The sequence below is a fragment of the Eptatretus burgeri genome, chromosome 1 (genome assembly GCF_056783735.1).
Source record: "Eptatretus burgeri isolate ZD-2024b chromosome 1, Ebu_testis_v1, whole genome shotgun sequence".
NCBI lineage: Eukaryota > Metazoa > Chordata > Myxini > Myxiniformes > Myxinidae > Eptatretus > Eptatretus burgeri.
The window spans coordinates 47,180,407-47,206,677 of record NC_140961.1 but is presented as its reverse complement, the minus strand read 5'-3'; the positions used below and the strand labels follow the sequence as shown (position 1 = coordinate 47,206,677).

Here is a 26,271-nt window from a genome sequence, read left to right as displayed (position 1 = left end):
CTCGTCTGAAACCAAATTGATGATCTGAGAAGAGGTCTTGGAGAAAAGGAATAATTTTATGTCGATGGTGATGCTGGTTTCCATGACCTTGCTGATGATTGGAAGTAAGCTAATAGGTCTGAAGTTAAGGGGATTGCTTTTTGTACCAGTTGATGTGATGTTAAGGGGATTGCTTTTGACATTGACTGATTTCCAAGTACATGGAAGATAACATTGGGCAAATAATAGAGTGAAAACAACAGAAAGAGGAAGTGCAAGAGCAGCAGAGTAAGTTTTTAGGAACCGTGAACTGATGCCGTCCAGTGTAGTGCAGAATCAGAGTCAAGGGTTGCCAGAAACTTCTCCACCTTCTCACGTGCTAAGAAGACACAGAGCCCAGGAGCAATTTGGTGTGATGGGTAGAGTGAGTACAGATAGTGAGGGTTTGAGGACACGAGATGTAGAAGCAAACACCAAATTGAAGCATTCGGCCTTCTCACAAGTGGAGTCAGCTGTGGTGCCATTTAAAGCAGGGGAAGCATACACCAGACAAAGTCATGATTGATAAAGATGATAAAGGTCCCATAATGCCTTTCACAAAGCTTAGGCCATTGTGTGCTAGCACCCATAAATGTGCAGAGCAATGTATCAGCAACACAGCCGCACTTTGGTAATGATGCAACCAGCGGGTGGAATTTGTAATTTAATCTCAGTCCAATATGCATTTGTTAATGAGAACCCTAAAATCAACTAATATAACCTTAACTTTCAAGCCTGGTGTTGGCTTAAGATCTTAGGGTCTTGAGTTTGAACCCCTAACGTGCAGTTGAAATTACACGAGGTGGGTTGATTCAGCCTGTCATCCTTTCGAGGTCGGCAAAATGAGTACCAGTTTACTGGTAACTGGCACTGCATCAGCAGCACAGCTGCGCTTCCAGAAAATGATACAACCAGCAGCCACAGGCTGCATTCGAAACAATAACCACCACCTTAACTTTACCTCATTCTTATCACCATCTCAGTCCAACCATGATATTGTGTTTGCCTTACTTTTGACAGCATGGGAGACTTGTGGAGGACATGTATGGCATGGAGGAAAAAAAAAAAGTTCAGATACACCACTGTTTCATCGGCAGGCTGATTGAAGTACATGCTATATGAATCATGAGGATATTAATAGACAAACAACAAAACAGTTATGGACCAGAGATTCCAGCATCATGAGCAAAGTGCTGAGATGAGAACGTGAAACAGGGGTTCTTTTGACTCATCTTTTTCAAAACCCACATCCGTTTGAAACTGGAACAATTATCCAGAGGGATCACTATTTTGAAGGACAGAATGATTTATAAGCTTGTTTAATAAATACACATTTCCATGTTATGTGAACAGAGCGCCGATTACACAATCCTGTGGCACACACGCAGCTACACCCATCAAGTGAGCATGCTTAACCATTGGGCTGATCCAAAGACTTGCATGAGGGAAGAACTGAGTGTATTTGTGATGCAAATGTGCAGAGATTCCAAAATCGCCAAAAGCACAGGCGACTAAAGATTTTATAAGTAAAGGCTCAGATGTCAATTTGTACACAGATGGTCTGTAACTGAGGCGAAGCAAGACGTGTGCCAAGCAAATTTAATGTACGCCTTGAAGGGAGAGTTGTTAAGGGGGTTGGGACGGTAAATGAAATTTAAGGAGAGAAAGGCGTGGGGAGAAAAGGAATAAAGAGGAGATGTTAGAAGGATATACAAGAATCTTTGACACAGGAGACCACCATTTGGCCCACCATGCTTGAACTCTATCAGTACCAAATTAATTCGAAGGAATTGAGGTGGGTGGATGAGGCAATGAAAGCAAAGATATATAATAAGTTGAGAAGATTTTGTGGGGTGAGTTTACTTCTTATTACTTTGGGGCAGTCCACCTTTTTGTGGCTTCTTCCTTCTACAGTACTAACCTTTAAGTCCTGTTGTCAAAACTTGTGGCACCACCAATTAGCATAGCTCTCTATATCAAGCAAATCTCAGCTCCGAAGTTTGAACTATCGAGTGGTTGATGACCCCCATATCTGGACTCCATGAAGGACAGTACTGAACTTTTCAACCTGATGGATTTACCCCTGTCTTACCATAGTAAGTAGGCATGCACTCCTTGATTACTGAAATCAATACCAAGCAGTGAGAGTTCGGACTGCAACATTCGACACAATAACGGGTACGACCTGGTTGTTTTGGATTTTTTTTGTTTTTTTAGTTTAATACATTATTTTCTTTTTCTTTGTTACCTTTTGCTGCATAAAGGACAAATTGAAGCCTTTCCACACTGGTAAAAAAAAATGCTAACTTTATGGTCATTATTTATTTTGTTGTGATTCCATTTTGCCATCAAACAGTGAGCCCATTGAAAGCTCTGCTGCACAAATACAACATCACAGTTCGTGGTGAATGTTTAAAAGAGCGTTTCTCAGCCTGTTTGAAAGGACATTTCAGGGTTGATCTTGTGTGCTTAGCCCACACACGGTATGGGAGTTTTCCATGATTATAGAATACTATCAAAATTACCCGTTCCCATTGACGGGAAAAGCAAACAAAATTACCCGCCCTCATTGACGGGAAAAGCAAACAAAAGTGCCCGTCCCCCAGTGACGGGAAAAGTTTAAATTAATCTGTCAGTTTCAGTTATTTCATGCATGGATTTTGAAAGGTTAATTGTATTGCACTCAAAAGATCTGGTCTTTTCAATTTGAGACCAATTGGTCATCCTGTTTGCCAAAAATTGATATATTGGTCACTTAGGCCTTTATTCATGGCCTCTGAGGCTGCAGCCACATAGCCCATGTTACTTCCTACACGATGTTGTATCTGTATCCTGAGTATGGAGTTTGTAGCTTGAAGCTTTAAAGATGTGACCGTGCATCGGAAACAGACCAAGAGAGAGAGAGAGACAAAGACAGAAAGACACGCATATTATATATACACTCCAGATAGATAAATGTATGGGAAACTATTGCACGAATGATCTTCCAACCGCCAGAGTACTTACGAGTCATTCAGATCAATATATCCAAACCACGTGATAAAATCGATGTTTCACCCAGATTGACTTCCATCATAAACCAGTGAGATTAAATAACATGGGGGCAGTTAAACCAAAATAAAAGACCATATCGTGAAGAGACAAGCATGCTTCTAACTGCACTATATTGCTGTCCTCAACAACAACGTTATAAATTTGCAAATGTTTGATGCATTTTAACATGGCTTATGTGATTTTGTTCCTCCACAAAGTCTGCTTTTCAAATTTGTTTTTTTTTAATACAAAACCGAGGCACATAGAAGAGCAGGGTGGTGGTATATGAACTGACATTAAGGCAGCGGGGCAACTCCTGGACACAATAAGCAAAGGAATTAACGAACAGGGAAGGAAACACTAACCTGAAAGTAAAAGGGTTGTTGTAGGAAGTGTTAATGGGGATAATAACGATTGTAAGGATGGAGAATTACAGGATATGGTGATGCACAGATTGCTTCATGCCATGGAGGGAAGAGTGGGGTAGCATAGCCTCTGGAAGGTGGTTTCACGTGTGAAAAGTCGAGGAACAAAAGAGTTTAGGTGTGCAATTAACCTGGATTTTGGCAGTTTAACCAGGAAGGAGTTACTGGAAGAACGTGTACATCCAATGCCAACCTGCCTGTAATGTTAGAGCAACTTGTGTTTCAGCCTTATCATGGGAGATTACAACAACAGTGAGAACTTTGGATTCCACAGAATCCAGGAGAGACATGATGCTGGGACACCAGCCCAAAAGGAGAGTAGTACTCCTTAGAGCTATGGACAAAGACCTTCAAGATGGCAATTAGTTCTAATTTTTCTCATAGACAGACTTGAAATGACAGAGGATGCCCAACCAGTCTGTGGCTGGCTTATGATGTCAGCTTTGCTGGATGATCGAACAGAAGAGGTCATGGCTGATGGGGAGGCCTTGAAGTTCAAGCAATTGAACCTCCTCTAATGACTGATAGTGGAAACAAATATGTGAGATTGTTTAACAATCCTTCCAGTATGACAGGGTGAGGCTGAGATTTCCCAGGATTGAAGTACTGTACATGTTCCATTTGTCACACCCGGCACCTAATCATTTCCAGATCTGCAAAGAGTGAAGCAGCTGCTGTCTGCCGGTGAGTGCAATGGGTGTAAAAAAAGTTAACACACACACACACTAACATTTAGCAATCGATGCTAAATCTAGTACAGTTAGCCCATCTCCCGCTCAGCTGAAGACGGGGTTTTGAAACTGTGTGTGTTAACTTTTTTACCATTTGAGCTTTTATCATCAAATTTTCAACAAAGCTTTGTTATGAGAATATGGAGAGGACATTCATAATTTTGTTCAACTAATTTTCATTAGTATTATTATTATTACTAGCAGAGTACCCGTCCTACGGGCGATCTTCTTACAAGCATGTAACACGTTCTTCTGACGCATACCTTTCTTTGGGTGGTGTCTCGGCAACAGACAGCTCTGTAGAGGCAAAAAAAACAATAACCCGGGTTACGTGCAAGAAGCAAAAACATACTTACTGCTTATCATTCAAAACACCTCACTGCTCTGGAAAATGTGGGGACAGGAATATTGTACTGTAAATGGTTACACTTGTAATACCAGAGAAAATGTGGAGGTGGCGATACACAGTACACATTTACATAGAGAATTTGCGACACACACACACACACACACACACACACCCCAAGACCACCAGCAAAGATAAAAAAAACACCCCTATACATTAATTGGGGTCATACTGATCCTACATAGCAAGTTTGGATGCAATCGCCCCAGAACTGTAGGCGTAGCGTGATAAACAAACACACAAACACCAGTCCGTGAATTATACTAAGGAAAAGGGGAAGTAATTGTGAATTTCACCTTTCATCTATTTACTTTTAACATTGTTCATATCAAACAGGGACAGGAACAATGCAGGCGTGATAGGGTGAATGGCCGTCTCATGTGCCAAAGTTCCCTGTGTAACATTGTTAAGAACGGGAAGAAATGGGGAGGGGAGGACAGAGGGTGATGGGTGAGGATGCAAGGAGTTGGAAGAGGGAGATTGAGATGTTGTAGGAAGGGGTGAAAATTGAGGACTTGGGGTTAGGAGGGGGGTTGAGTACTTGGGGTTTGGGGCATTTGAGGACTTGAATAAGAAAGGGGGAGAGGATGACAGAGTTGTGTTGGGAGAGGGGGGCAGAGAGGGGACATAGTTGGGATGCAGAGGTTTGAGGCTTTTGAGGGGGGCAGAGAGTGGATGACTTTGGATTGGGAAGGGATTTGAGGATTTGAAGAAAAGGGGAGGGGGGCAGAGAGAGGTTAGAGTTGGGAGGGGGGTTGAGGACTTGTGATTGCGTGTGCGTGTGTGTGTGTGGTGATGATGTTGGGGAGAGGGGGTGGTTGGGCCCTGAAGTCACATTTTACATTATGCATAAATTACATTAGGTCCCAGAGTCCTGTTCGGTCTTTTGGTGACTAAACTGTCTCCCCCAAAAGGTTTCCTGGTGAGGAGGGTGTATGGCTATGGAGACCGAGCAGGATTAAAAACAAAACCTGTTAAAGGGCGGAGGAGCTCCTTGTGAGCCAACGGCCATCCATATCTAGTGCCCAACTGTGTCTGCGGATGTCCTCCTGCAGTTGGGTTACTTTGTTTTTTTATGAGGTTGGTGGCAGGATTTGCACTCTGGCCACTGTAAAACCCTTCATTCCGTAAAACATACCACAAAGAAATCTGAAAACCCACTCCGTGGGGTACCCTCTGTGCAGCTGCCCTCTGCAGGGCAGCTGCTCACCGGATGACAGGATTGGGACAAAGCCTTCAGGGCCCACACTCTTTGATGATAGGAGGAAAACCATGGGGTAACATTCCCAGGTCAGATTGTGGTAGTGAGGAGCCATCCACCATATGGCAGTCTCCTTGGGTTAACCTGAGGCAGTCCCTTGGGGTGGGTACCTGGAATGTCCTATCTCTAAGAGAGGATGATCACCTGTCTCTATCATCTGAGCTCAAGCGTTTGGACATCGGTATTGTGGCACTCTCTGAGGTTCAGACAGGATTGCGGCGAGATCATGGTGGGTGTTTACACCTTCTATTGGTCTGGTCGCTCTGATGGTTACCATGTCCAAGGAGTTGCTGCAGCTGTGTCCAATAAGCTGATTACAATGGCAATTGAGGTAACACCGGTCAACAAGCATATTATGAGATGAAGGATTCGTCACTCGTTGGGTGTCGTTTCTCTGGTCTCTGTATCTGCTCCGACTGAGGCGAGTGATCTCACAGTGAGGGACACATTCTTTGCCATACTCGAGACTGGTTGATCAGTGCCCCAGGCGAGATACACTTCTCGTCTTGGTGGACTTCAATGCATCGACTGGAACTGATAGGGATGGTTATGAAACATGTGTTCGTCCCCATGGCTCGAGAACTGTGAACCAGAATAGCACTAAGTTCCTTGACTTTGCAAGAAGTCATAGACTTCGGGTGGCTGCTTCATGGTTTCAGCGCCCACAAGCTCATCGCTGGACTTGGTATTCCAACGCTGGTGGTGTGGCAAAGGAGATTGACCATGTCCTCTTTGATAGTCATTGGAGGATGGTCCAGAACTGCAGAGCCTACCAGAGTGCTCAGTTTCTCAATACTGACCACAGGCTTGTTGTAGCAACTCTGAAGTTCCAGCTTAAATCTGGGAGAATGGTAGCATCCCAGCCGAGGCTGGATGTTGAGGGTAGTCGAGGAGTTTGCGAACATGCTGTGTGGAGATTTGGGGGTCTGGGTGCTTTGTCAAATCCTGAAGAGTTGTGCAGTGCCTTCAAGACTACCATCCTTGATGTTGCCGGTGGATGTCTTGGAACTCACCATTAGGTTAAGAATAATTTTCTTTCAAGGGACACTGGATACCATTGAACAGAGTCACAGGGCCAGACTGAATGATAGAGCTGATCTGTTCAGAGAGCTGAGGCGTAAAACTATACGTGTGCTAAGGGTGGACAAGGAGGCCTATATGCAAGGAATCTGTGAGGAGAAAGAGCATCACCATTGGTGAAGTGATTCTCGACCTGCTTACAGGGGAATTCGCGCATTGCGTTCCTCCAAGCCCATCCTTCGGTGTACAGCAGTTGGAGCGGAGGTTGGTGGGCTCTTGACAGAGCAGTCTGAAGTGAAGGCCCGCTGGGGCGGTTACTTTGAGTGGCTGTCACAGGCTGATCCACCAACTGTTCAGTTGGATGTCAGCGGTGTTACTATCCCTATTGCCTACCCTCCGATCAACTGTGATATACCTTTGTTTGTGGAAACTCAGGCTGCAGTGAACCAGTTGAAATGGGGTAAAGCTCCTGGGATCTGTGGCATCCATCCTGAAATTCTCAAGGCTGGTGGTACTGCTGTGCTCGTGTTGTTGCACACAGTTCTGTACTCTGCCTGGAACACAGGCATCATCCCAACTGACTGGAAGAGGGGCCTTTTGTCCCTCTCTGGAAAGGGAAGGGTGATCGCCAAGACTGCAACAACTCCCGAGGGGTGACGCTGCTCTCACTGCCGGGCAAGGTCTTTGCTCGGATAATTATTGATAGGGTGTGCCACCATCTGCCTGAGCACCAGGATCCAGAGCTGTCAGGCTTTACACCGATGAGGTAAATGATTGACCATAAACTTTCTCTTCAGGTCCTCACCAAACACAGACGAGTTTCGGCAGGAGCTGCTTGCAGCCTATGTTGATCTCTGCAAAGCTTTTGATTCAGTGATTCGGGATGCCCTCTGGAGGATTATTGGTCTTCGTGGGGTGCCACCAAAACTGATCGATCTGATGTCTGAACTATACTCTGGTACTGAGAGTGCTGTGAGATGTGGTGGTACCATCTCTGACTTATTTCCAGTTGTTACTGGAGTTCGTCAGGGGTGTGTGTTCTGGCCCCCACACTTTTCAGCGCTTTGTATGGACTGGATTCTGGAGAGGATGTCGGAGAGATCAAGCTGCGGTACATCATTTGGGAATGTCAAGATCTCTGAACTTGACTCCACAGATGAGGCATTCATCTTTACGGAGACTCGAGATGTTCTTTTGGGGGCCCTCGAGGTGCTGAAGGAGCAGTCTGAGCCGCTGAGATTACGGGTTTCCTGGGTCAAAACTAAGATCCAGGCTTTCAATGACATCTTGGATGCTGCGATCTTGTCTGTACTTGTTTCTGGCGAGGATGTTGAGGTCACGGAGAGATTCACTTACCTTGGCAGTGATTTTAATGTCTCTGCTGGCTGTGAGCCAGAGGTCAATAGACGTTTGGTTCGGGCCCAGGAATTCACTGGATCATGGGGTGTGGCACTGCTGGTACCTGTGCAGGACGACGAAAGTCTGAGTCTTCATGTCCTTGGTGCTTCCAGACTTGCTCTACGGATGTGAGACTTGACTCTGACCAGGGATCTGAGATGGCGACTTAATTCCTTTGGTATCAGGTCTCTTTGGAGAATCCTTGGCTATCGCTGGTCAGACTTTGTGTCCAATGAGCAGTTGCTGAGAGAGAATCAAATGAGATTTGTTACCTTCATAGTCCATGAGCTTCAGCTGCAGCTGTATGGACATGTGACTGATTTTACTGACTCTGATCCTGCTCACCAGATTCTCTCAGCAAGGGAGCCTCGTGGGTGGAGGAAGCCAATGGGCTGACCACGTGCCTCGTGGTTGCAGCAGGATGATCAGCATCTCAAGAAGATGGGGATAGGCAAGGCATCTGCCTGAGGGATGGTCATATGGAGGCCCCTGGAGTACCGATGGAAAGTGGACGTAGCGACGCACTGCTCCAGCACATGCTCCCATACCTGACCTGACCTGGTCTTTTGGATCCTTCAGGTATTTTTGGTCCTCATGGTCTTTTGTGTTCTCTGGGTCTTTTGGGTACTCAGGTTCTTTTGGATGTTTTCATTGATTGGGGATCCTCTGGATCTTTTGTGCCTTGTGAGTCTTCAGGGCCTTTTGTTTTGTCGACACTGCCAAGTCTCGTATGAGAGCTAACACACAAATGCACAACAAAGGGAGCAGGAGACAAGAAGGGTGGGAGAGGGAAGGAAAAAAAAACAGTGGGTAACAGAGACATGAGGAGATCTGTGGAAGGGAGAGGGATGGGGTGGGGTACACGGGGTAAACAAGATGGACACTGCAGGGACTTTCAGGAAGGAAAGCAGGGAATTTGAAGGTGGTGGGTTTGGGGTGGATTAGCGGGTGTATAAAAGATCGTGGTTTTTGATGGGGGACGATAAGAGATGGTGGTGAGCAGCTGTTTTGAAGACTTGGAGGGAAGAAGTGGGATTGAAGAGAGTGTGGGAGTTTTTTCAAAAGGTGGGAAAAAAGAAGAATGAAAGAGTGAAGGTGAGCAGTGATTCTAGATTTTGGTAGTTTTACCAGAAGAGGGTTGCTGGCAAATCTTGAGCACCCTGAGGAAATAGTGGGGGGGGGGGAGGGAGTAAATATCTCAGACAGACCAGGGGGGCGAGGCGACGATGGTAGAAGACAGAAAGGCGACCGACCTGCCTGCGGTGAGAGACCCAAAGACAACCTCATCACGGGAGATACCAATGATCCTAAATGTCAGTGTGCAGCAAAGAAAGGCGAGAGGTGGGAGCACCAGCCCAGAGAGGCGACAGACTAAAGCTTCGTATGTGGTCAGGACCTCAGGTGTGCCAAGGAAGGACTTTCCACGACAGAGGATGCCCAGTCGGTGACTGGCTTTGGACGCCACCTTGGAAATGTGGCTTTCCCAGGAAAGATCATGACGGATAATGACACCCAGAAGCTTGAATGAAACGACTTCAAAAGGATTGTTGAGAAAGCAGATGGGGGGGGGGGGTTCCAGATGGTTCTTTCAGAGAGACATTGTGAGAGTGTGAGATTTGTCAGGGTTTAAAAACATGTTCCACGTGTTGGTCCAGCTTGTGATTTTATCCAGATCTGCAGAGAGTGAAGAGGGTGCTGCTTGCTGACCTGAGGGATGGCAGATGGTACAGCAGAAGGTGGAGTCATCAGTAAAGAGATAAAGAGGATTTTCCAGAGAATCAATTTGATGAAAGCCAAAAAAAGAACAGCACCCAGAACACTGCCTTGAGGAACTCCAGCCTGGACAGGAAGAAGGGATGAGAGAACTCCATTAAGGGCCACATGTTGGCTGCAACAGGAGAGGAAGTCTGCGAGCCATGAGTGGAGATGTCCTTGGATACCATAGGAAAAGAGCTTGGTGAGCAGAACAGGGTGCGAGACCATATCGAAGACACACGATATGCCTGGGGAGATGGCTCTGATTTCATGTCTGGCATTGAAGATCTCCATCCATTGTTGGGAGAGCAGAAGCAGCATATCCAGGTGGAGTGACCTGGTCTGAAACAAAATTGATCATCGGAAATCAAGCCATTGGAGAAGAGGAAGGATTCAATGTCTGATGATGGATTCCACAACCTTTCTGATGAATGGTGGAAGGCTGATTGCATAAAAAGGGTGCAAAAACAGATCCCTGCAACTACAGAGCAGAGTGGTAATGTTTGCCGATTTCCAAGCAGATGGCAGATGACCTTGAGCAAATGAGAGGGTGAATAGAATAGAGATGTTGAGCAAGAACAGCAGAGCAGGTTTTTAGGACACGTGGACTGATGCCGTCTGGACCGGTTGCAGAATCTGAGTCGAGGTTTGACAGCAAACTCTCCACCTTGTCAGGAGAAGAGGTCACAGAGTCCAGGAACAGCTGATGCGACTGGGTAAGGTGGGTACAGAAAGCGATGGCTTTGGGACACAAGATTTAGAAGCAAACACGGAGTTTAGGCATTCAGTCTTTTCACGTGCCGTGTCAGCTGTGCGGCCATTTGAGGTAAGGGAGAGGATGGAGGGGGGGGTTGGGGGGGAACATACATCTTTTTTATCCAGTGTTTTTTGAGTCTTTGGGGTATATTAGTGCCTTTGGGGTCTTTTGAGTCTTCCTAATATTTGGGGACTTATGGGTCGTTTGGGTCCTTGGGGGTGGGGAGGGGGGGTCTTTTGGGTCCTCTGGATACTTTGTGTTTTTCAGGTTACAATAGTGGGTGACGTCAGGTCAGCTGTCCAACCAATGGGTGAAGAGCAGACATACATCTACACATACACTTGTTCCATTATATTAAATATAGATTATTATTACAGTATTATTGTTCGACCATATTTTTTGTTCGATTATTTTTTAACATTTTTTTTTCTCAGCAACCACTTGTCTGATTGACACAATTTTCAGGGTAGGAGCGACCCCCCATGGATAATATAATTATAATTGTGATGTCATAGGTCACGTGATATGGCAGCCATGTTGCATTAAACAAAAAATTAAGCATTCTATCTGAAAACACAGATCGGATAAAATTTGAAAGTTGGCACATCTCATTCTACTCCCAATGGGAAATTAAGGATTGTAAGGGTGACATCATCGGTGAAGTGGTAAATCAGCCATAACTGTTTTAATCAAAATCCTTGTTCACCATTGAGATTCAGTGTGTATGTCCAGGCCATAACATTTTTACCATTTTAGCTTTTGTCATCAAATCTTCAACAAGCCTTTATTATGAGATTGTTGAGAACACAATTTAATCAAACGTAAAAAAAAAAAAAAAATTCTTCTTGTTTTCGTCAACTTTAGTTCAAGTACAAAGCAGATGCGGACAGGCTTTGCATTTTGAGATGTTTTTCGAGTTTATTTTGTGGCCTCAGAACCAAACAAACAATATATTTACAACAGACCTCTCAGTTCCTGCAGCTCAACTCCCCTCCTCCTTAAACATGATTAATACAGTGAAGAGCATCATTTTGAACTTACCCCCTGCACATTCAAAAGCACGAATTTTGTCCCTCCCATCGGTATTCAGAAACACCTAATCCAGATGAACAGTCCATTCACTGGGAAAAATCTATCAGGGGTTTCCACTCGGGCCTTGCACCGGCCCAAATGGTTGGGAGTTTGTACGATGAGCAAGTGCCCGTTCAGCGAGCTAATAAAGTTATCTAAGTCTTGCATTGTGCAGAGGCACAGTCCTTTCTCTCAGGCTTGTTTCAGAAACTTTGTGGGTCATTTTAAATAACCGTTCTTTCCTCCGACACAAAATATACTTCATGATGCCCTGAACGCTGACGTTTCCTGGGGTTTCTGCAAATGCGCGCCGAGCATTCTGAGGTGGAATACGTCATTTTGAAAGTACCGTATTGGAAAAAGACATTGCAATTTGAACCTGCACCTTCCATGTGCAAGAATTCAAACCATTGCTGTCTCATGAATAGATTAGCTTAACAGCGTTGCTTTTAAATCTGGCAGAACATCAAAACAAACATGCTTACAAAGGTTCGTGTTGACAGGCAATCCTGAATTTACCATCTGTCATCTTTTCACAACGTATACATCCTGACTTTATTTTCAGGTTTTTTTTTATTCCTCGTGGAGATCTCTCCCTTGGACTAGTCATTCATTTTGGTTGAGATTTCTCTCCCATACAACTTCATCCTCCTTTGTGAGATATTATATAATAACTAGCTGGGGAACCGCGCTGCGCTGCGGGGTTAACCACTTAAACCCCTCAAGTGCGAGGGTGACATAAATGTGCGATAAAGAGTGACGGTGTAATTGCGCACTTAGGGGGTTAATAAGGAATGAGAAACTGTTCATTTCAAGTTGAATGGGTAATTGGAGTATACTGAACGTTGATGTTATCCTGCATTTTAGAACAGACTCAACTTCTCGTGTGATTACTGCAGTGCCTCTTGATACACTACATTTCTGGTCTGATTGTTGGGAGCCATGATGCTGAGGTTTGCAGAGTTGCCAGTGCGAGATGCTGGCACATAAAACATTCCGTGGGAGAAGCAGCTTGCGGAGAGGTCAACTCCTATGGCCTTGAAAGTCTGGCCCTGTGACTTGTTCACCGTCATGGCAAAGCAAGGCTTAATGGGGAACTGTAGCCTGCGGAACTGGAATGGCAGTTCAGCATCAGAAGGCATCAGTGGTATCCTAGGGATGAGGACAACTTGACCTTTGTAAGGGCCGCAGGAGATGGTTGCCTCTGTTGCCACGTTCTGGTGCCGTCTTGTGACTGTGCACCGGGTGCCATTGGTGGTTTTCGGTGGCTCCAGGGACCTTAGTACCATTACGGGGGAGCCGACCTTCAGTTTAAGTAGGTGTGGCGGCATGCCTGTCAGCTCGAGGGAGTTGAAGAACTCCACAGGGTAGGTCACGGCTTCCTCATCGCTCATGGCACTGTCCACCGACTTGTACTGTTTGTCTTCTCCGGGGAACTCATTCATGAGCCAAGTGTTGAGGTGGTTGACATTGGTGTTAAGTGGAGAGACGATGGCCTGTTTTGCTAACCACTCCGGCCTGTTGTAGTTGCCTGCCAAGTTTTGGTAGACCTCCGCCTTGAGTTCTTCCAGTCTGACAACACACTTTCTAAGTGTAGGTGGTATGTTGAGGGTGTCAGGCTCAGCAGCGAGAGGGAGTCGACCTTCTCCAATGTCCAGAAGCAGGTGTGCAAAGTCAGCAGCTGCAGTGTCGTTACTAAAGGCGCTGTCACACCTTGACGATTTAGCCAGCGTATGCCAACTTATGAAAAATTTGTCTAAAACGCTGGCACACGTCGAATACGTTATGGGTAAGTTTTGCATACGTTAAGAGCACGCTGAAAAACACTGCCATACGTCGTAGTACGCTGGCTTTCATCGTTGTACTTTGCAGTTGCCCTCAAATTTTAGCATGCTTAAAATTTTACGACGTATGCCAGCATATGACTCACACGTTCCGCTACGCTGGCCATAAGTTGTAGGCACGTCGACACACGTTACTTGTAAGTTACTCATAAGTCAAAACACATCGAGGTAATGATTAGCATACCCGAAACTTATTTATAACCTATGAGTAATGTGTTGTAGGCACGTTACACGATCGTTGACACACATCGAGGCACGTTATGCGATCGTTGACACACGTCGAGGCACGTCACTTGTAAGTTACTCATAAGTCGAAACACGTCGAGGTAATACTTAGCGTAAGCGTACCCAAAACTTATTTCTAACCTATGAGTAACGTGCTTTGAACCTATGTATAACGTACCTCCAACGCATATTGACGTATGTAGACGTATTTGATTGACGTCTTCCGGACGACCACAGAACTTAATGAACGTGTTTCAAATTTACAGCTACCGTATAATGGCGTATTGGCAGTGTTTAAAAAAAAAAACAATAACTTCCAATATTTCGTCACGCGCCGTTACGTCACGTCCGATTGCCTCTTCAGTTTGCTCATGTCTTATTATTAGTTCCTCCTCTGTGAATATTTTCTGTTTGAGGCTATTGTCACTTCGACGTCGAAACGTAAAAGCAAATGTCCGAATATATTTTAAATTTCGTGATAGACTAAAAAAAAAATAATAAAAAACAACAACTTCAGATACCTCAACAAAACATTACCTCGACGTGTTTTAACTTATGAGTAACTTACAAGGAACTTGTGTCGAGGTGTGTCAACGATCGCATAACGTGCCTACAACTTATTCCCAGTGTAGCGGAACGTGTGAGCCATACGGCGAGTACGTCGTAAAATTTTCAGCATGCTTGAAATTTCACGACGTACGAGACGTACCACGAAATATGACAGCGTACTTCATCGTTTTTCAGCGTGCTCTTAACGTATACACAACTTACCCATACCGTATTCGACGTGTGCCAGCGTTTTAAACACATTTTTCATAGGCCGGCATACGCTGGCTAAATCGTCAAGGTGTGACTGCGTGGTTGACACTTCCAATTTTCAGGCAGTTATGATTTAAATCGGTGTGGCAGGTTTTTAACAGGCTACGCCATGTGATCATCGGCGATACGTGCAGCGCGCTATGCATAAGTTAAACTATCGTTGGGCATAGGTTGTGAACGCCGACAACAGGGTAAGCATTCGTTCGTGTAAGTTATCTATAAGACAACGAAACGTTCTGTGCCCGTTACTAATATATTATGCATACGACCAACTCGTTATGAATACGACCAAAACTTTTTTTAAAAAGCATCTAAATTTCAGCGTACGCCAACGTTTTACATACATTTTTATATGTTGCCATTGTTGGCAAAATCGTCAAGGTGTGACAGCGACTTAAGGTGAGCCCTCATGTTGGTGGTGAGCTTCATGATTTTGACATGGGTCCATAGGTGGGATTGCTTGAGGGTGACGTTGACAATGTTTGCCCTTGTCCCATTTTTCACTACCGGCAGGATTTGCCTGAAGTCGCCACAAAGGAGAGTGGGGATGCCACCCATTGGTGTGTTGACGCTGGTGATATCTTGAAGAGTGCGGTCAATCACCTCGTATACCGATTTGTGTGTCATGGGCACTTCGTCTGATAATGGCTGATGTGTCCTTCAGGACTTTAGACATGGCTGAGTCGCGGGTGATTTTGCACATTGGCTAGTCCATCCTGTGCGTATCGAGTGGCACCTTAAATAAAGGTGCTGTGTATTGTTCGGCCACCTTGGAGGAGAGTGGCGGCTATTCCGCTTGAGGCTGTTGCCAGCACAATCTCACCTTGGGACCTGATCTTAGCAAGGATGAGATTGATCAGACACGTTTTACTCGTGCCACCTGGGGCATCCAAGAACATGATGTTCCTTCGGTGGCTGTTATTAGGGTTATGGGTCTGTTGCATAATCTCGAGGAATGTGTTGTAGACCGTGCGCTGATCATCTGTAAGATTGGTTTGGAGGTTTTCTGCCTGCGCCACCATATCTTCTGGGTCATAGCTCACTTCCCTCTGGTATTCTCGGGAAAGCCTCTCGTTCCTGTCATGCTGTGGTGCAGGGAGGCCATAGACTTGCAGAGGTTGGCCACCCATCAGAGCGACATTGTCTTCGAGACAGCAGAGGACTTGGTTGTAAATGTCGTCATTGTAGTCTGCATCTGCATTGTTCACGTGGCGCCTGTGTTGGTCGAGGAAGTCCTCTGAGAGGTGATCGTGGAACTGTCCATAGGTCAATTCTGATATTCCATCCAAACATGCAGCAATTTCTCCATTTCGTGGATGGGCCCGGTCCGTTGCCGTTCTTTATCTTTCAAAATCGTCGACACAGTCGAGTGTAATAACTTAAGATCACGTGTGATCGCATTCACTTTCTTTCCTCACCTGCATTTTCGTGGCGAGATCAATGGCCTTTCTTTCCTTCTTGGCAGGTTGAGGAGTAGACAAAGATAATTGTAAAGTCGATCAGTCGTGGTCGTAAAGTCGATCGGTCGTAAGTCGCATAGGTCGTAAGACGACTTACTGTATATTACTTTCCAGACACGTTGGACACGCTGTATATTCGTCGCATACAACACAAAAATTACTTGTATTCGTCGCACACAACACGCTGTTAGTAAACAAAAAAATACAAAACGGATCGTTTCAACGCCGGCTTCCCATCATGCAAACGCGCTTGGGCGGTTTGCAAAACACGGAACGGATCCCGTGGAGCCCCCTGGATCCGCCACTGACCTGTCCTATAACCCCTGAGCCCCCTGGATCCGCCACTGACCCATCCTATAACCTCTCCCGCATCATGCTGGTTTTGAAAATACATGGTTTGTAGGGTCGAGCTTGCAAACTGTGGGTGCTAGAGGGGGACATACAAACAAACTCTACTGCTTTATATATATATATATATTTATATATATATATATATATATATATATATATATTTATATATATATATATATATATATATATATATATATATATATATATATATATATATATATATATAGAGTAGAAGATGTTCCCTTCCAAGGAACTTTGACATAGGCGGAGGCCATTTGGCCCATCAAAGCCTGCGCTATTGTTACCAACCTATGGTTGTTTGTCCATGCTCTTTTTTTTAACGCTAAGCATCAAGCAAGGAAGCAGCACGTACCATTTTTAAAGTCTGGTATGGCTCTACTGGGATTTGAACCACCGACCTCCCAGACTCAAAGCAGATGCTCTAACCATTACACCACTGAGGCTGGTGAAACAAAATTGCCCCTTCCAAGGACCCGCGGAAGCCCATCAAAGCTTGCGCTAATCTTGCCAATTTATGGTTGTTTTATGTGCTCCCTCCTTTTAAATGCTGAGTTAGGAAGCAGTACGTATCATTTGTTTTTTATGTCTTTGGTATGACTCGGATGAGGTTTGTACGACCGACCTCCCAGACTCAGAGCGGACACACAAATATTAATTCACTCGTAATGCTGACGACATCAGAAGCAGAAAAATGCTTTATCTTTGTTGCTTTTTCTTTTTTTTTTGCTGTTCGTCCTTTTATTAGCTCCACCACCGAAGGTGGACGTAGGTTGTTTTCACCCCTATCTGTTTGTTTGTCTGTGAACAGGATGTCTCAAAAAGTTGTGGATGGATTCGGACGAAATTTGGTGGAGGTTGGGCATGTGACAAGGACGAACTGATTAGATTTTGGTGAAGATCTGGATCCGGATCCGACTATTAGAATTTTTTGAGTGATTCTTCACCATTGAGAGATGGGGCCAAAAATGATATATAGCATAATATCTCAAACAGTTATGGATGGGATTCGGACCAAACTTGGTGGGCACGTTGCATGTGTGGCGAGGACAAATTGATTCGATTTTGGTGAATATCTGAAGCCGAAGACGAGAATTTTTAAAGTGATTCTTCACCATTGGAAGATAGGACTAAAAACGATAACATCACACGGTATCTCAAAAAGTTGCGGACAAGTTACAACAAAACGAGGTGGATGAGTTGGTTTGGTGACAAGAACAAGCCAATTTGATTTTGGTTAATCTCCAGACAAAGATCCGGCCTCTCGGTGGAGTACAAAACAAAGTGTTCATCCTGGCGGAGGTATGCGTCCTTCCGAGTTTTGTTTTGTTTTTTGTTCCAGTTTTAACTTGTTTTAAACTACCTTTGTATTTCCACTTTTATCTCCACTTTTGCTACTTTCTCTCCTTGCAAGAACAGGTGTCTGTGTGTTCCAGCTCCCTTTTATTCACAGAGTGTTGGATTGAATTCGTTTTTCCTTTTTATCCACAAGTTTTATATTGACCATTTTGTGCTTCTGATGAAACTTTAAAGCAGAAATAGCTGAGGTGGTAAGACCGTGCATTTTGGCCTTAAGGTCAGCAGGATGCATGAGTCAACTCCAGGAGGATAGTGGCCTTTGCTTTGATAAGCCGTATGACTTGATATTGCATGACGAAGTACTTTGTCTTTGGGGAAACTGCATGTATTTTTATTATTAGTGCATGCTCGTGGAGGAGCGAAACCACAAAACATGAGGGGCTTTTGACCGACACAAGGAGAAACATTCGGCGCATATACAAACATGACCAGTACGAAAATGCGTTATGGCAGGGGGCTAGTGGAAAGAAACAAGATCCTGAATGGAAATGTGAGATAACATGAGCTGGTGGTGAGCTACAACCCTGACACAGAGGAGGGAGCAACATGTTTGGACAGACACAGGAAGTCGATTTGACAGATTAAAAAACAAAAAAAAAAGACAAAGGAATGCAGGTGAGCAAGCTTCGTCAGCAAAGGTGAGAACGAACATGACATTTCACATTTTGCCTTCTTGATTCACTATGCTAGCCAACAAAAGTCTATCTGTAAATTTGTGTGTGGTATGATGACATGTGGCATACATGTTCAGCTGACTTTCATTTATTTTGAATTGAATTTTCCTGAGATTGTAAATCTTTTCTCTGAAATTTTAGAGGCCAGAATCTAATTGTCTTTGACTCAGGTTTTCATTGAGCAAGTTCCATTGCTCGGCAGTTACTCCACACATGCTCTCGATTCCATTTTGAAATTGTCAGTTACCTTGTTATTTTCTCTGGTTGACTACGCATCCTCACGATCTCACCTTAACCCGTCGTAAACCTGCATCACCGTTACTGGAGTCAGCAACTGTGATTCGTCGATGCCAACTGAAAACAATACGCCGTCAGTCGTAGCTTGTATGAATGTTCCTGACAGGTGGTTGGGAGGTTAATGTCCGCTGTTGAGATAAAATCGTAAATATAAAATGAATAGCAGAGCCTACCAGTCGTTTTGCTGACGGACCAATTAGTCTTTATGTTTGCCAAACATTTTGGGCGAGAAAGGAAAGGAAGACAAATTTACCTGTACATCGAGTGCTTTAACCCCTTGTCCCCCCCCCACCTCTCCCAACCACCCCTCCTCACATCCCGCTCCCCCCTCTTTTGTCCCCTGGTTGTACTGATGTCCCTTCCCGCAAGAAATGTCTCGCACACAATGACAGGCTTTAACAGGCCCCTGTTTTTGTTTTGTTTTTGTGGGGGGGGGCGGGGAGAGGGGTAAAAAGGGAAGGGCAAATTTACCCGTGCGAAGAGTGCTTTAACCTCAGCATTGTCCAGGTAAAAAAAGAAATTCTAATACTCTGCCACCACTACCAGGTACACATTTACAAAGAGGATTTACATCCCCTCCTGCTCCCCACACCCATGCATGAGGGCACGCCCACATAGCCTATGTTACTCCCACACAAAGTTATATTTGTACAAGTTTGAAATTTGTAACTTAAAGGGTGTGTGTGTGTGTGTGTGTGTGTGTGTGTGTGTGTGTGTGTGTGTGTGTGTGTGTGTGTGTGTGTGTGTGTGTGTGTGTGTGTGTGTGTGTGTGTGTGTGTGTGTGTGTGTGTGTGTGTGTGTGTGTGTGTGTGTGTGTGTGTGTGTGTGTGTGTGTGTGTGAGAAAAATGGCCATTTATGTATATAGACATAAAAGGTCCAAATGGTCTAAAGCTCCAAATGGTCTAAAGCTCCAAATGGTCAAGGGTCGAAGCTGTCATCTCTCTAAATGGTGTAAGGGGTCTAAATTGTGTTAAGGTCTAAGGGGTTGAAGGGATTTCAAGGGACTTAAGCTGTGTAAAGGTCGAGGGGTCAAAAGGGTATAAAAGTTCTCGAGGGTGAGGAGATCTAAAAGGTGTTAAAAGGGGACTTAAATAGTCCTTGGAGTCGTTTGGGTCCTCTGGGTATTATTCATACCTCGCCTCCAAAGCCAGTCGCCGACTGGGAATCCTCCATCATGCAAAGTCCTTCCTCCGCCCACCTGAGCTCCTGACCACTTACAAAGCTTGTGTCCACATCCTGATGGAGTACTGCTCTCCCCTCTGGGCTGGTGCTCCTGCCTCCCACCTTTCTCGGCTTCACGCTGTGGAAACCAAGGCAGTTCAGATCATTGGCATCTCCCACAATGAGGCTGAGTCTTTGGGCCTCTCACTCAATCACCGCAGGTTGGTCAGTGGTCTTTCTCTCTTCTACCGTCTCCTCTCCAGCCCCCCCCCCCACCCTGCTCTCTCTGCGATTTGTCCCCACCAAATTTACGCAGGGCGCTCAAGGTCCGCCAACAACCCCCTTCTGATAAAACTACCAAAATCATGAATCACTGCTCACGTTCACTCTTTCATTCCTCATTTTTCCTGCCTTTGGAATAAACTCCCTCACTCTATTCATTCCCATTCTTCTCTCCAGGCCTTCAAAACAGCTGTTCACCACCACCTCTTATCATCCCCCATCCAAATCCTCGATCTTTTCTACCCTGGTAATCCACCCAATCCTCGATATAATGTCTCTGTTCCCCACTGTTTTGTCCTTCCCACTCTCTCCCCTCTTGTATCATGCCACCCTTGATGTGCGTTGTGTGTTCGCTCTCACACGAGCCTCAACAAGGTATACAAAAAAAAGTTGGTCTTTTGGGTCATCTGGAACTTTTGAGTTCTCGGGGACTTTTTTTTTTGTGTACCATGTTGAGGTCCGTGTAAGAGCTAATACACAGAAATGTATAACAAGGCAGGAGAGGGAAGCACAAAATAGTGGGGAACAGAGACGATAGATGTGTGGAAGGGAGAGGGATGGGGCGAGGTACACGGGGTAAACAAGATGGTATTACAGTGACTTTGAGGAAGGAAAACAGGGAATTTGAAGGAGGTGGGTTTGAGGTGGATTAACGGGGGAAGTAAAGGTCAAGATTTTGGATGGGTGAAGATATGAGATGGTGGTGAACAGCTGTTTTGAAGATGTGGAGGGAGGAGTGGAATTGAAGAAAGTGTGGGAGTTTGTTCCAGAGACGGGAAAAAAGAGGAATGAAAGGGTGAAGGTGAGCAGTGATTCTTGATTTTAGCAATGTAAACTTTTGGGTCCCCGGGGTCTTTTGGATCCCCAGGGTATTTTGTGTCATTCGGGGTCTTAAGGGTCTTGGGAGTCTTCAACGGTCGAAGGAGCTTCAGCAGTCGAAAGGGTCGAAAAATACATTCCAATGGTACGTAATAGACGTTCGTGTATGAAGTCAGCATGCAACTGAAGTTCAAACAGCAAGTTACGAATAAACATATAGTCACACCGTTTCATTTGCACAGAGGGACTGTCCATGTTTGTCGTTTTCATAAACAGTCTATAAATTTGTCATTGTGTGGGAAGAGAAATGTGAATAAGTAACACTTTGCTGCCAAAGAAAATTTGGTAAATTGTAACACCCTCTGACACTACCTGGCGCTACACGGAACACATTTACATGGAGAATTGCGTGCTGACCCAATACCGCTGCTGTTCCTTCAATTTCCTACATTTCTTATACCCATACCTCCTTCTATCTAAAGTGTTTCGAAACTTATTCTATTGTCCTGTCCATGTGGTGAGCTTGTCTTTTCCAGTTCCCCTTCGCCCTTGCTACCATCTCATGTGTCATAAGTCCAACTAATCGTCTGTTACTTCCCCCAGTCCCACCCACGAACAACAAAATAAATCACAAACCCGCCAATATTAAAATATTTACTTTACACCCGCCCATCAATCCGCCTTTAAAACCCTCATGGTTCGCTCTCGAGAGCTGCACGTCAGTTGAGTCTGTGGTTCGAGTTGCACTCATGGAGGAGGTGCTGAGGTGTCAAGGACTCGAACTCCAGTTCAGATGAAGGCTGATTGCTGAGACGTGCCCGATTTAGGAATAAAAGAAAATATATTAAAATGAATGCCTTGATAGACCGAGACAGCGACATCACATCCTTTTCCAACTTTTGTTTGATCCTTATTTGTTTGGAGAAGTCATCATGAACAACACGACCAGCTGCGACACGACCTGGGAACCGGGCTATGTCATTGTCCCGACAGTCTACTCCGTGGTCGCTGTCATTGGACTCGTTGGGAACGTCCTGGGACTCGTGACGATCCTTCCGCAGCTCAGGCAGAGTAACGTGCTATCCATCTACCTGTTCAACCTGTGCCTCTCTGACCTGCTCTTCATCGTCACCCTCCCAGTTTGGATCGACTACACTGCCAATAATGACGACTGGTCGTTTGATGGACCCACATGCAAGCTTGCAGCCTTCCTGTTCTATACCAACATGTACACGGGAATCTGCTTTTTGTGCTGCATCAGCGTTGACCGCTTCTTGGTGGTGCGTTTCCCGGTGCGTTCACGTGCCCTTCGCACCACAAAATGTGCGGCTGCTGTCTGTGTGGCTGTTTGGGTCTCGGTTTTCCTGGGGCACATCCCGTTCCTGCTGTACGCTGCGTCCTTGATCGACAGAGACAACGACATACTGTGCTACGAGCGGTTTCCCCTCCCTCTATGGGCGGCGCACGATAATCTGTGCAAGATCTGTGTGTTTCTGCTTCCGCTCGCCATCATCACCTATTGTTATGTAAGCATCATCAAGGTCGTTCGGACATGTCGTTCCATCAACGGCATAGAGAGGACCAGGATCACACGTCTGGTGACCACTATGATAACTATTTTCATTGCATGCTTCATGCCTTACCATGTGGTCATGCTTTTGCGTACAGTCGTGAATGAGCACGGGACACTAGACTGTGCCTTTGAGAAAGCCATATACCCTGCTTACAAGGTCACGGTGGCCATAGCGAGTGTCAACAGTGCGCTTGACCCCCTTCTGAACGTATTCTCAGCGGGAACCTCTCGGGAAGATTTCCGCCAGGGTTTGATGTACTGCCGGTGCTGCAAGCCCCGAAGGTCTTGTCGCCATCAACGTTCCTTTGAACCCGAATCCTTTCTCCGAAACTCCAGGGAGATGAAGAGCACGTTGCCGTGATCGTCCACACGATGCCGTGATGATCCGCACGATGACCTTTTTCAGGATTATGTAGACCAAGATCGAGGCCTTTTAAGTTCACCAGCATGATGGATAATTGACCTTTGCGTGTGTCCCACATTTGCCTTGAAGAGCAAGTTTACGTGGCCTGCAGGTGGGACACAAAACAACACCAGGAGACACAACCCACAGCAAGAACCAAACACATGGCCTGCAGTTACAAGTGTTTGTGCCTATAAAGTTGTAGTTGAACATTTGTGGACCATTTGATGTGCATTTGTCTCCCATGGTCTTGGTTTTGTGAAGATGCGGAGCTGAAGGTGCTCCAATCGAGATTGGTGTCTGATGAAGGACGGACACAGGGAACCACCATCATCACGCTCTGCTTGGATAATGAGAGGGCTATCTACTCCAGGATGAGGGCATAACCTCTCTCTTTCTCTTTCTCTCTCTCTCACACACACACACACACACACACACACACACACACACACACACACACACACACACACACACACACACACACACACACACACACACACACACACACACACACACACACACACACACACGCTGTTCCTCTCAAATATATGTGTTACCCAACCGCATTTAGTGATGATGGACACCACATGTACAAATCTTCCAATTTGACTTGGTCTTTCACTTTAGTCCCTTTGTATCTGTAACCTGTCTAACCATCAATACGATGTTTATTGACTTTAGTGGTCATGATTACAAAGTTGTAAATGTGTAATTGCTTGAATGAAGTCATAATAGCACCGGACCCACTCGTCTTGGATTTTGTGAGCTCGTTTACAAGGTCCGATCAAAGACCAGCGAAGGGACCGTTTTACTCTGCGTGTAAAACCTGTTTGTTATTGTTCAAATATTTATTTCAATCACTGCTCGAATATTTAAAGATTTGTAGGTAAGGGGGTAGCTCATTATTTTCAAAAGGAATATAAAATAATGATAATAATAAAAATGATAAATGATGCAAAGGTTCTTTGGAATATTCAAGTGAATCCCAAGTGATGCATCTCATATAAAAATAGCTTTGCAAGTCCATAGTTTATGGAGTTTAGTTTGCACAGAGGCAAATCCAAAGGACAAAAATTTGTGCCGTCACTCACCCTTGATCGGCAAATCGTGCCTATTGTACACACCGGTAGATGAATGACCCCCCACCCCATGTAGGTCAAGAGAATCGCCTTCAAAACACGATCTGTACTCCCAAAGTAAAAATAAAAATATTAAAATTACCCATGAGGTTGTTCCCAGCCCAAAACGGTCATCTCCTTCGTCATTTGCTGTTCCCACATGGAAACTCTCAATGGAAATCGGATCTGAGAAGACATATAAGTTGCACGCAACAAACAGGAATGAGTGATGCGGGTTGATGCGCTTCCATGAGGCAGAGTTGAAAACATTTCTGACCTTCACATAACTTTATGTTCAACCACTCAGCCTTGTGTACTGTATAATTGTATAAGACCTAAAGTAGGGTCTACAGCCCATAAATCTAGATCTCAGACTGCTGCACAAATGAAGCTGTTTCCTTGAATGACCTTTCCTAACCAGGAAAATAGCCAGGCTCCAACCGAAGTATCACACTACACACTGTCGGTGCAAGCGGCGCATTGCGTCACAGAGCAAGCTGTCCTTCAGAGATGTCAAGCTAGCTTTTGAAAAGAGGCCAGTACGTGCGAATACCCACTGGTAAAACTCCAAAATACAGAACCAACTTCGACTACCACCGATTATAAAGCTACCTCAAACCAATGAAAACGGAGAATGGATGAGACACACACACAATGCAAGTAAGTGCAGTACACGGAGTAGCCTCATGAAAGAGTGCTATCCTCACTGCTTACACAACCAAATTGCCATGGCTGCACTGTGACCATACATCGTGCTGTTTACACGTGCAAGTCACAACAGGATCAGACTATAACAGCAACACACACACACACACACACACACACACACACACACACACACACACACACACACACACACGTGTGATGAATGATTGCACATCATCAGTCAGCTATTACCCATAGGGCAGTGCAGAATGACAAGATAGTATAGTTTTCGAAAAACTGTAAAGTCTGTACAGTATACATTTTAGTGAGACCCTGTGTGTATATAATATTGTTGTTCCAAATAAAAAAGGCATTACACAATCTACAATTAAATATATAAATACAATTAAATCTACAAATAAATATCTACAATATATATATATATTTTTTTTTTTTTTTTTTTTTTTTTTTTTTTTTTAAGAAGTGTCTGTGTTTGTGTGTGTGTTTTACTCATACGCACTGACTTCTGAACTGTTGGCCAGAATGGGTTGAAAACGGCTGGTTGTACTGAAGGTGTTGGTTTTAGGTGGGGGAAAAAAATTCATAATTCAGGGGATTCAAGATGGTGGGTGGATGCAAGTCCTCATTGTAAATGTGTATCGTATAGCGCTCCAATCACCAAGATCAGTTCCAGTTGGGAGCTGGCACGTCAATTCTTGACATGAAAAACCATAGACGTCGGCGAAATGGGGAAATTATCATACTATAACATCATAATGTTTGTGTGTTTGACTTCTATTTGCTCCTGAACTGCTGGGTGGAATGAGTTGAAAACTGGTGGTTGTACTTGGGGTGTTATGTAAATGGGTATCGTACAGCACCACCTGGTGGGAGCTGGTATTGCTTATTAACCGATCATGCCGCCCAGCATACGGAGCTTGCTATGAACTTGCCATTTTTGTCAGCCTTGGGTCCACGTTCAGATTTTATTCCAAGTGACCTTCATTCCTTTTTTCATGGGAGGTCACCAGGTTTCCCTTGGCCGTCCAACCCTCCCCTTCCCGTCAGGTGCTCAGCATGTTGTTCTTTTTCTTAGTTTTTTTTTTTTTTTTTTCTTTCTCAATACCCATTTCTTACTAGCCCTGTCAAACCAACAGATTCTCATGATTTTCTGAAGGCTGTTGTAGATGAAAGACGAGTTTGCATGCTTTTTTGGTGATTTTCCAAGATTCACTTCAAAATAGGACTTGTACAAGCTGGTATTACAAGTCATAACTATAACGGTACTCGGTGGAGCACATACCTCCACCAGGCTGAAAAGTTTAAGTTTTGTATCCCACTGATAGG

General features: G+C 44.8%; 3 protein-coding genes and 1 long non-coding RNA gene across 4 annotated transcripts in view; 2 read left to right on the top strand and 2 right to left on the bottom strand.

Annotated features, from left to right (window-relative positions):
• The window catches only part of CEP162 (centrosomal protein 162), a 138,472-nt gene that overhangs the window by 87,990 nt on the left and 24,211 nt on the right, over positions 1–26,271 (top strand). The gene's annotated exons all lie outside the window — the stretch shown is intronic.
• LOC147034410 (uncharacterized) lies at positions 339–25,312 on the bottom strand. Its single transcript, XR_015058546.1, has 3 exons — positions 24,383–25,312; positions 4,471–4,504; positions 339–4,154 (listed from the first exon to the last, which is right to left on the bottom strand). It is a non-coding gene; the product is annotated as an uncharacterized LOC147034410 (long non-coding RNA).
• Positions 11,652–16,444, bottom strand: LOC147034412 (ATP-dependent DNA helicase PIF1-like). Its single transcript, XM_085882622.1, has 2 exons — positions 15,158–16,444; positions 11,652–13,570 (listed from the first exon to the last, which is right to left on the bottom strand). Exons 1-2 carry the CDS (start codon positions 15,388–15,390, stop codon positions 12,766–12,768), a joined length of 1,038 nt encoding a protein of 345 aa, XP_085738748.1. The 5' UTR covers positions 15,391–16,444; the 3' UTR covers positions 11,652–12,765.
• LOC147034411 (G protein-coupled receptor 4-like) lies at positions 21,869–23,903 on the top strand. Its single transcript, XM_085882760.1, has one exon. It carries the CDS (start codon positions 22,118–22,120, stop codon positions 23,117–23,119), a length of 1,002 nt encoding a protein of 333 aa, XP_085738886.1. The 5' UTR covers positions 21,869–22,117; the 3' UTR covers positions 23,120–23,903.